We start from the raw sequence: 12,236 nt of genomic DNA on the forward strand, positions 1-12,236 counted from the left end.
CAGGGACCTATTGTTGTCCAATCAATGAGATCCAGAGTGAATTGGGTTTAAGGCTTGATTTTTGAGAAAGAAATCTAGCCAGTAAACCCCAAGTTAACTAGGTAGGTTTTGGCCATCAAAATTTACCTTGCTTTGAGAAATAGTATCAGACGTTCAAGGTATTAGTAGCAAAGAAATCCACCCATCTCTTCTCCATGAAGACTGGAAAACTGGAAGTGAGGACAACCTCTTATAGACACCATCGGGGTCTCCATGTATGTAGAAGGAAGAACTTTCTAGTTTGAAGAAAACATGTTGGTGAAATGATTGGTGGGGAGAGAGAATTCTTGAGTCTCTATAGTTTATACCTTCAGGTTTAAATCCTTTCTAAAGAGCCCCCTGTCATTTCAATTGTCCTTGGTCTTTGGACACTAATGAGGCTTAGTGAAATTGTGTTTCAGGGAGATGTTGAAAAAATGCTAAATCAATTGAAACAGAACACCAGCAACAAAAACTTTATGATATCATAGGTCTTCTATACTCCAAGGTCAGCTCTCTGTCCGTTAGTATGCGCATCTTTTCTTCTAGTGATTACTGTCATTTTAACATGTGACTTTCTTCTTTACAGCTTTGCTTTACCCTCTGGTGTGTATCTGCCTTTCATACTCATACTTTTATGATCCTGCTGGTAATCTCTTCCTAGATAGGAGCACACACAATGGTACAGGTACACCTTGGACATATTGCTGGTTCATTTCTAGGCCACCCTAATAAAGCAAATATTGGCTAGTTGCATGAATTTTTTGGTTTTCCAGTGCATATAAAAGTTATGTTTACACTATACTGTAGTCTATTAAGTATGCAGTAGTATTATGTCTAAAAAAATACATATCTTAATTAAAAATACTTTATTGCTAACAAATGCTAACTATCATCTGAGCCTTCAGCAAGTTGTAACCTTTTTCCTGGTAGAGGGTATTGCCTCAATGTTGATGGCTGCTAATTGTTCAGGGTGGTGGCTGCCTAAAGTTGGGATGACTGTGGCACTTTCTTAAAATAAGACAACAATGAGGTTTGCCCGATCAAATGACTCTTCCTTTTACTTGAACACTTAGAACCCCTCGTAGGGTTATTAGCTGGCCTAATTTCAATATTGTTGTGTCTCAGGGAATAGGGAGGACTAAGGAGAGGGAGAGAGATGGGGGAACAACAGATTGGTGGAGCAGTCAGTACACACACGACATTTATCCATTGAGCTCAGCATCTTATATGAGCATTGTTCATGGCCCCCCACAAAATGACAATAGTGTAATATCAAAGATCGCTGATCCCAGATCACCACAACAGACATAATAATAATGGAAAAGTTTGAAATACTGTGAGAATTACTAAAATGTGACAGAGACATGATGTGAGCACATACTATTGGCAAAATGGTGCCAGTAGGTTGCCACTAACCTTCAATTTGTAAACAAAAAACCTAAAAACACCACAGTATCTGTGAAGCACAATAAAATGAGCTATGCTTGTACTGTGTCTTTCACCATAAAGTTAGGCAGGAATGGATTGAAAGACACTTTTCCACTCCTCCGTCAGTATGATGTATACTGGGGAACAACCATGTTATCTGCCTGTTCAGACATCTCTTTGTGTGCCATGCACACAATCTATATCTATATATTCACTTCAAGTCTATGAGTCCTCAATTGCTCTAAATGTTTGCTCTTGGATCTCAGTTTCACACATTTTATTTACATGCCTTATTTTTCATTTTATGAACAAATCGATAACCAGACTGACTTGTTACCACACTGGATTAGTTTTATTTATTCTGTTTGAACTTGATTAAAAAGCTGTCAAACATAAGTCTACATTTTTATCAGCAGAATACTTTCACAAAACAGGGTATGGGATATGTATAGCTAGAAACATACTTTTCAAAATAAAACAATATTTGATATATTCTAGACAGTTACCCTTTTGTTTACCCATGACAACTGAAACTAACCATCAAATGCATAAACTGATTCAAGTCTAGCCAAGAAATCCTAAGGGTATATGAAAAAGCTTTTTTTTTAAAAGTTCTTTCTAGATGAATTTAATGTAATTCACCAATAAAGCATCCTCAGGAGTATAATAAAAATTCTACAGAACATGACAGAGCCAGGGAAGAGGAAGATGTAGAGTCTGATGAAGAATCAAAATGGATGTTAACATTAAAAATGAGCAGCCATGCAATCCTTGTATGATATTAAGAACAAAATAGTCAGGCTCTAATTTTGTTTCTAATTTATAGGATGAGGTGTTTAGGGGATGAGAAATAGCATTTAAAAATGTATTCAATAGAAAATGCTTTGAGCTGTCATTTTTCTTTGGAAAAAACCCAACGTTCAACATTTTTTTTTTAAAAATAAACTTTCATTGTATAACTCAGAGAATAGCTACACTGTCCACAAGCAAAAAAAAATTTTAAAGAAACATGCTTATTTTAGCTTTAGACCTGGGTCTCTCTTATTCCTTATACAATGTATTAAACCCTGCCTCTTTATCACATTTTGACTAACTGGGTACAACTATAATTATACATATACCCATGAGGGTGCACAAACATAGACTAACACACATATAGAATCTAGAATCAGTGTTACATGTAACTTGAGAATATAAGTTATATTCCCGACATTTCTGAAAATCTTTAGACATCCACACCATGGTCCTAGAAGTGCTGGGTGGCAAAGCATTGAAGGGGTTAATGTTGAACACATATAGGCAAATATTGTCAATTATTTTATTCTAATGTTTGGAACTTAAACATGAAATCATCATTAAGTTTTCACAAAACGAGGCATCTGTCACTTGAAAGAAAAAAATATTTCAGAAATATGTTTACAGAAATGTAAAAATATTAGGCATCAAGACAGATGTGAACATTTTCAATAATGTGCCTTGTCTGTCAGTCTTCCTTAGAGCTGAAGATCTTATTGTACTCACTTAGCATGAGTTCTGCTATTTGGTTTTGGTACACCATGTGGACTGCCATATTCCCAGTCTCATTTTCAGCCCGCAGAAGTGTGGGCCCAAATACAATTCCTAAACTTTGAGTGGACATGAGATTCTTTGAGGCTTTGGCTACTATCCTGTGAAAAGAGAAAAAGAATCAGTTAGACAATAGGGTAAAAAAAAATTGTGAATGCCTTTGAAGATGACAGGTAATATGAACTTGAAGTTGGTTTGTTGTTGCTGTTCAGATGTGTCTGACTCTCTGTCACCCAACATGGGGTTTTCTTGGCCAAGACACCAAAGTAGTTTGCCAATTCCTTCTCCAGCTCCTTTTATATATGAGGAAACTGAGGCAAACAAGGTTAAGTGACTTGCCCAGGGTCACATAGCTAGTAAGTGTCTGAGGCCAGATTTGAACTTAGGAAGAGGAGTCTTCCTTACTCCAGGCCTGGCACTCTATTCACCATACCACCTACTTGTTTGGAAAACAAAGAAACAGAGAGAAGGTTGGTGCAGGTACAATAGGGGAATCCAGTCAAGATCTTCCTAATCTAAGTGATCATGTTTCTATAAATAGTTTTTTCCCTCTCTATTCACAATCATTTATGTGGAGATATATGATGTTTTAGAATGTCTATTTAAGAGATTAGACAGCCCAAATCCCTTTACTGTGTAGTGGGTTGAGAGTCAGGGCTATCTGGATTCAAACTCTCCCTCAGTTCCCTCCTCAGTTAAATGGGACTACCTCCCAAGGTTGTTGTGAGGATATGAAGGAGCTAATGTATTCAAAATACCATGCAAATCTTAAAGCTCTATAGAAATGTGAACATCTTAGTCGTCTTTATTAGGTATAAGGACATAAAAGGAAGGAGTGCAAATGAATCTGCCCTTGAGGAGTTTATGATCTTATGGAATACAAACAGCAATAAAATAAATCAGGCTATCTAACCACAGAAACAAACCAAAAACCAACCCTACAATAGAACTAGGAATAAGAGGAAGAAGTGAATACTAAAGGAATGTTATATAGGTCGACCAGGTCCAGGTGAGATTAGTTTGTGGAAAGGCATTATAAATAACATAAATTTTGAATAGTTTTGAAAGAAGGGAGAGATGTGGGAATGGAAAAGGAAAGACGTTTTGTCAGATGGCCAAAAGAAGTGAATTGAAAAGTGAGTCTGTTCAGTTTGGATAGTTGAGTTCATACCCAAATAAAAGAAGATTGGATCCTGTAGTCTTTGTACAGGCAAAAATCCCACTGGAACCCAGGAGGTTTTTGTTGGTGTGAGGACAGTACAAAGAGCTGGAAAACCAATGACACATTTTGAAATGTCCTTTACAAATGTACTATTAAGGGTGACACCATGTCTACCCTGACACAAAGCTCCTTAAGAGAAAATAAAACTCCATGGTTTAAATTAGAGGCTTTGGAAAATAATGCTTGAGCTTACAACATCAGACTTCTTGGTTCACTGTTAAATTTAGGGGGAAGAAGGTATGAAGGGAAAGAGATCCGGGTTTTGATTGAATTCAGAGCAAAGCATTTTATTCTGTTTCTATTTGCCAAGTACCTTCTTAAACCACTTGTATTAACTTTAGCTTTCATGGAGACCCGCCATTTTAGTTCATAACCGTATTTACTAACTTATACAAAACTTCAATACAATTTGAATCTGCTTTTTCCTTTTCAAGACAGCAGAATTGTTTCTTTGGTGTATTATGCTAGTGTGTTTGACAAGTGGGGCTGAATTTCTCCTATGAGTCCCTTCCAAATGGTTATAGAGCTTTTCTGTAGGACAGCCTGCAGCTCCATTCTTCACTATTAAAGACCTAGTAGACTGCGTGGGCATAGGAGCTTACAGAGGGTAGTGATAGAGGAGTTTCCCAGAAGGGAAGAATCTGTGTTGACAACTGAGCCTTTCCCCATTTTCCTGAATGGCGCCAACAGTGTTCCATTGAAATGGGTGTATTTTAATGGCGCTCTGGAATCAGCTCAAACTGTCTCTCCAATTGTTAAATTTTCAACGGGAGTGTTTTACAACATGGTAATCAGCACATGCTACAATCAGGACTTGGTTTGTTGTTTTGTTGATTAGACTGAAGAAAATGATAAAGAAAGTATTCATAATGCAAATTAAACTCATGTGCTTGTGTATGTGTGTATTATATACCTTTATATGTAATACATGCATGTGAATATACACACACACATATTTTTTTTTGGAGAACCAGTCATCAAACATTTACTAGCACACCCCGGGGTACTATATTTCAGTGAGAGAAGGTAACATTTGTAGATGATCAAAGTTGGTGAGATTTTCAGAGATTTTTGAGACTCACTCTTCAAGGTGGAAAATGGTGCCTTTAAAAGATCTATTGTAAAGGTGTAACAACAATGTTACTTGCAGCTGCTATGGGGGTGTAAGACCAATAACACCAGCACACAGGAGGGCTGCTAGCGCGGGTTCTTTGATCTACTTTTCTAAAGGAAAGCAGCTTTGAAGGGGTCAACAATCTTACTTTAAACAAACATATCTATATTATATATATATAGATCTATCTATCTATCTATCTATCTATCTATCTATCTATCGTTCACTTAGTTCAGGAAAAAAGTAAGCACCCTGAACTACAGAGAAAATAACAAACAGAAATTATATAAACAGACCAACAGACAAGGCTTCCACCTGTCTGACCAAAAGCAATACATACGTAGTTACCAGAGAGAGAAGCACCAACATCTTGGTTTTTAAAAATGGGTGGGGGGGGGGTGGTGAGGGCGGTGGGGAGGGGAGTCCTTAACAGCTACCCACTGCTAAATCACACAAATACTCTTCCAATGAGTGAGCCCCAAAGCAAAATGCCAATCTCAGAGTATATATACCCTTCTTCAGGGCCAGAGAGTATCACAACCCTTGTGACCCAGGCTCATGTGACTCAGGCTTCCATGTGACTCTGGTTCAAAGCAGGTCACATAGACCTATTAAGGGGTGGGGAAGATATTCAAATTGTATTAACATTACAAAAAGAAAAACAAAAGGGCTTCCAGTTCTGATTTTAAATACTTACTAGCCCTAATTTTCTCTGTCACAATGTAAAATGATAAAGGGCAAAGTATAGCTTGGAGAGACACTATATTATCAGTTCCTTATTTAGCACCCATAGTGTGCTAGGTTGGATGCAAAATAGTATGCTTTCTTCATAATAGGCAAATCACTAAATATTTGATATTATTACTTCAGCCCAAATTAGTATCTAGCAAAAACAGGGCTTTGGAAGCACAAGGTCATTTAGTTTTGAGAAGGAAAAGAGGAAAGGAAAGGTTTGGAGAATAAAAATCTAAGCAGATCTACTGGGGAGAAAGGAGAAAAGAAGATAATTGAATATACACTTTAACTATTTCATAATTTTGCCTAGTGTCCTTCTGTGATGATTGGGGTTTGGTCAGTGGAATGGGAAGGACTATGGCATGGAGATCAATTCTGGAAACTAGACAGACCCATAGGCAATTGGCAGATTCCCAAGAACTGCCAACTCATAGGAGAGCATCTCTCTGGTCTTGAACACTAAAATTCCCATTTCTGGTAATCTTATATTCCTTCCTCTCTTCCTCTGCTTTACCTGTCTTTCTTAGTCCTTACAGTGACCTTCAGACTTTCTATTCCTCTGCCAAGGCTGCACATTTCTCTGTTCAGAGTCTTGAGCCTATCCAGAGCTAACAAGTCCAGTTCAATTACACATTGTCCTTTATTCTTTTCTTTCCCTGCATAATTTTTCTCTTTATGATCCCATTATTTTCTGTGGAGTCAATTATTGTCTTATGCAGACAACCCCCAAATCTATATCTTGAGCCCTAATCTCTCTCCACAACCTTGAAATGAATGAAAAGCTTGAGAGATAGAGTTTCTGGGTAATTAATTGATTAATTAATTAGGCTAGCTGATAATCAATAAATTGATTGATGGTCAGCAGTTTCTCTTGGTAACAAAAGACAAAACCACTGAATGCTGAAATACCTTTGGAAAAGGGGGGTTGTGTGCCCCAATAGGTGAAAATCAACCCTGATTGGTGAACAGCTAATGAGGGGGTAGACTTTCAAAAGAGGAGGTGGGCTGAAAGCCCTCAGTTCCTCCTGCTGAGAACATGGCTTGGTCATGAGACTCCAGCAATCTGGACAAAGGAATCCATCTCTACCCAGAGCAATCATGATCTGCATTACACTAAACTCCAATTTTGGGGGAGGGAGTATAAAGGGCATTTAGAGTTAGTGCTTTAGGGCTGGAATTCAACTAGATTAGATTCTGTTTACTCTCTAAACAGAAGTGAAGTCTTCTACTTGGGTGAAATCTTGCCCAAGAAGGAGGAACATATTTTGGACATAGATGAGATTTGGGTAATTTCATCCATCAGTCTTGTCCTTCAGAAACAGACTGATTTACAGGGGCTGGTCCCTGAATGGGGAAATAAAGGGAAAAACCTTAATCCTAATTCAACAAATGTTGCTAATATAATAGAAAAATCATCACTTCTCTCAGCCTCAGAAGTCACACCCTCATCTTCATGTTCTGCTCAACATAACTCATCAGCTCTCCCTAACCCCACCTCCAAACCCAGAGCTCTTTTCAAACTTCTCTGTTTTTGTCAAGGATCCTCCCGATCTCCCAGATGTGGAACTTCAGAGTCATCCTTGTTCTTCCCTTCTTCACTTTTCACAATCCGTCGCCAACTTATTGATTCTAGTGCCGTAGCAGCTTTTGCCTCTATCTATCTCTGTTCTACACTTGTATGACCAACTGTCTGCCTCAAGCTTTTGTGACCTTTCGAAGTAAAGTGCTCAGTGGTCATCCTACTTGCAGATTCTCCTCTCTCCAGTCTATCCTTTACGTAACTATGATAATAATCTTCCTAAACCCCAGATCTGATGATGCCAAAATAGCTATTAGATTGTGATATCCTTGAGGCAATGGTGGGATTCAAATGAATTAACAAGCAGTTCTCCACAGAACCCAGCCGAAGTGCCATCATGGAAGGCATAGGCCCTGTTCCCGATAATGCCACCTGCAGAGGTGGCACTGAGGTATAAGGATGCCGGAGAGAGTGAAAGAAAGACATGGGCCAGGTGGGAGAGTACAGTACAACTCTGTTTATTAAGCAGAGGCGGTAGGTTTGTATACTCTATGGAATCAGATAAGCATTGCATTGCTCTGTTACTTTACTTTGTTCCTTTGTAACATCCTGCCACGTGGCCCACGTAGCCCATGTAGCCCTGGGACATGTTGTTACTTAGTTCCATAGATGCTAACCATATTGAAACATTACTGTTCTTTCTCATGCGGATAACAGCTGTGAGGGTGGTTCCTTGCCACGTCCTCCTATCCTTTGACAGTCTTGCCTTGCAGAGACCTAGCCTCAAATGGCCTTGCCTTGCAGAGGCCTAAGAAGCTTAAACAGGATATAGCTGGATTTCCACATGCCATTCTGCACGTTTTCAGGGGCAGCTAGGAGGGAGTTGGAGGGCCCACATCCTGAGTACACAGCCCAGAGAAGAACAGGCTCAGGCTTAAAGGAAAACCTGGCATGTACCTTTCTCACCATAGACTAGCTCAGAGCTGGCCCTCTCTACACGCTAACAATTGGGTCTTGGAACTAAACCTAAAATTAGGTACCAATTCTACCAAACCAGTGCAAACCGGCTGAATACCACCACTGCCTTGAGGGCAGGAACTGTTTTTTTTGTATCCCCAGAGCTTAGCACAGTGTTGGGCACACAGTAGGCACTTAAAAAATATTTATTGACTTACCATTCCCTGAAACCAACATTTTATTTCTTACCTCTATCAATTTGTAGAAACCAAACTCTATGCCTAAAATCAGTTCTTTTTTGTCTCTACTCAAAATACCTAATTTCCCTCAAGAGGCAGATAAAGTTCTTACTATTCCCCCCATACCCCCCATGAAACTTTTCCGAATTCTTCCAGTTGTTGGATGTTCTCCAGATGTTCTCTTCTTCAAACGACCTTATTTATATGTTCTTTTTATCTACATGTTATATTTCTCCAATAGAATGTAAACTTCCTGAAGCCAGGGTCTTTTTAGACTTTGTTAACTCCAATATTTGTTGAATTGAGAATGTCTACATTATGGAGGAATCTTGGTCCCAACCATGAAGATTGGGATTCAAGATCATTATACCAGTTCCAAGAAAGACTTGGAGAATCAAGAAGATTCCTAATTCTGGAGGAAATGGAAGGGTTACTAATGTAGGAGGTCAGATATCAAATGGGTATTACAGGGGATAAAGGACAAGATGGGGATGGACTTCAAAAATGTAAACAAATTGGAAAGTTTTCATAGATAATGTGCATTTTGATCATTTTGAAAACAGAGGGATTTGGATGATTAGGAATGAGATGTAATTTACATATACACATAAGTTTAATGAGTTATGATGAAAGGACTCATTGTGCCTTCTGAGCTCTATTTGGGGAAAAAAAAATTCAATTTGGAATCATAAGACTTGGATTCTAGTCCCAAATCTGACACTAGGTATCTGATCTAGCATCTTTCCCTCTCCAAATCTTAGTTTTTTCATCTCTACAATAAAGAGAGTAATACTTTACTTTACAGGGTTACATCAAAGAAGTGACTTTGTAAACCAGAAAATATTACAGAAATGTACATTTTTGTTACAATTGGGATATAGGTCATAAGAAGTCTGAGCTGGTAAGCTTGTCCCTCCCGTCTAAGGCCAGAATTGGTCCTCTAACTTGGGGTGAGGATTGAACCTAGAGGTTGGAGGTTAATTACCTTCAGCTGTAAAGGAGGTTAGAGAGGATAAAGGAGCCCTGCCTCACCTGCTACCAAGCTGCCTGATCCACCAGAGCTGAGCACTGCACAATCCCCTTGAAGATGGGCTTTTCTAATGTGAGTGTGTGGGTCATGCAGGGAAGAGTGTCTCATGGTGGAATCCTGCCAAAGCTGTCATTTACTATATTCCCTGAGCATGAGCCTTCAGTTGGTTTGGCTTTTTTTTCATTTGTTGCAAATGTAAATATGAAACAGTGCTTCCTTAAACCTATAGCATTTTTGTCCACTTCTGAGCACATTTTCCATATGGTGCGAATCAGATCAGCTTAATTATGAGTTTCCTAAAATATAATTACCTTATTGCAAATGGATAATATTACATAAATTATTTTTATATATTTTGGTAAAGTTTCCCATACATTTGGCTTAAATTTTTTAGGTTATTAAGTGCAGTTGATGAAATGTATTGATAAAATACCAGCCATAGAACTCCCTAAGACCCCCAAAAAATGGAAGGAGGAGGCTTAGTCATTTTTCCCAATTTAGGAAGGACCATTGACCTGATAGCAGCTTTGAAACAAATTAAATGCAATCAAGAGGAGAGAATGGGGATGAGAAAGATCTGGAACACTTTCCATCCTGTTTGTTTACTGTGGCAAAAGACTTTTTTTTTTTAAGCTGGCACATCTACATTCTGGATATCAACCAAGCAGTAGGTGGTGTGTTGGGAAATTAATAAAACATTAGTTCAGCACAGATGCTGTGGGTGGAACCCAGTTCAACAAAACAACTGCTACCAATCCTGGGATCTCCGGTCCTCCCAGACTTCATGGTTGGGCTGGAGAAGCAAGCATGTTCCCCTATCAGAGATGGAATTAGATCAGATGTTTTCCTAATAGTCATGGGGATAGAGCTGCATAGAAAAATTAGCCCCAGCTTTGTCGCTGACTTGCTGTGTGAGGTTGGGTGAGTTATTTTGAATAGCAAAACTTGACTCTCCAAATGTGAGTGCATGTTTCTGCTCCAACCTGTGGGCCTAATTTGTGTCACCATCCTCCCGGAATTTCCTCCTTGAGATAATAGATAATAAATGATCATCTCAACCTCACAGGTAGGGGAAATGAGATCCTAAAAAGATAAGTGGTTGATCAGTAGTCAGCACTGTCCCTCAAATTTCCCACCCTCCCCCCAATCCTAGCCCAGTTACGTTTTCTGCCTTTCTGTTCAATAATCTATGTAATGCCCGAAATAGATTCCTACTCATTTGTTAAATGGGGGTAATACTTGCCTAGATCACCCTGGTGCTATGGGATTAGATAGGTGCAACATATTTCAGTTGTCATTTAGTTGTTCTCGATTCTCTGTGACCCCAATTTAAGATTTTTTGGGCAGATACTAAGAGTGGTTTGGCATTTAATTCTCCAGCTCATTTTATAGATGAGGAAGCTGAGTCAAACAGGGTTAAGTGATTTGCCCAGGGTCACACAGCTAGTAAGTGTCTGAGGCTGGACTTGAACTCACGAAGATCAGTCTTCCTGATTCCAAGCCCAGTGCTCTACCCACTGTGCCACTTAGCTATCATATGCAATATACACTAATTTAATAAACATTTATTCACCATCTATCAACTCTATGTAAGATATCATTCCAGGCAGGGAGAGGGAAGCAAAGATAAAACAAAAAATAAAAAACAAACAAATTTAAACAAGACTATGTCTGTCTTCAATGACTTAAAATTTAGTAGCAGAGATAAGTACACAAATAACTAATGTATAGTTTGTCAAGGGTACCACTGTCCTCCCACTCTCACAGATTTATAGCTTTGGTATTCTCTTAGACTCCTCACTTTTCCTCACCCTGCATATCCAATCCATTGCCAAATCTTTCCACTTCACCCTCACAGTATCTTTCCTGAATGTCTCTTTTCCACTTATTCTCCAGCCTAGGTCAGAGCCTCATGACCTTTAGCCTGGACTATTGCAATAGACTATTTAATTGATACTCCCCACCCCCATCTCATGTCTCCACACTTCAATACATCCACCTCCACACAACTGCAAAAGTAAGCAGCTAAATTATCAACCTGACAGTGTCACCACCCTAGTTGCTATTACCTCCAGGAACAAATACAGTGTCCTCTGTTTGGCATTTTAGGTTGGTCACAACAGTGCTCCTTCCTACAGTTCAAGTCTTGGCATTCTTGACTCTTCTCCACAAATCAGCTATGTCACGTTACTTGTTGCTCTTCAAACTTAGCATGCCCTCTTTCATCCCTGTGCCTTCACACTGGCTGAGCCTAGAATATTCTCCCTCCTCACCTTTATTTCTTGACACCCAAAACTTCTAGCAAGATCCAGATGACTTGACATCTCTAACTTCTAGCAAGAGCCAGTTGAAAAGCTACTTTCCATGTAGGAGACCTCTCCGATCCCTTCAGTCACTTGGGCCTT

At 39.0% G+C, this 12,236-nt stretch overlaps 1 protein-coding gene across 1 annotated transcript in view; it reads right to left on the reverse strand.

Annotated features, from left to right (window-relative positions):
- Window positions 1-1,865: 1,865 nt before the first annotated feature.
- The window catches only part of ARHGAP15 (Rho GTPase activating protein 15), an 858,653-nt gene continuing 848,282 nt past the window's right edge, over window positions 1,866-12,236 (reverse strand). The window contains exon 14 of the mRNA XM_036742514.1: window positions 1,866-3,116. Within this exon, the coding sequence (XP_036598409.1) occupies window positions 2,933-3,116 (184 nt within the window). The 3' untranslated portion in view covers window positions 1,866-2,932. The remainder of the gene's footprint in view (window positions 3,117-12,236) is intronic.

The sequence above is a fragment of the Trichosurus vulpecula genome, chromosome 2 (assembly GCF_011100635.1).
Source record: "Trichosurus vulpecula isolate mTriVul1 chromosome 2, mTriVul1.pri, whole genome shotgun sequence".
NCBI lineage: Eukaryota > Metazoa > Chordata > Mammalia > Diprotodontia > Phalangeridae > Trichosurus > Trichosurus vulpecula.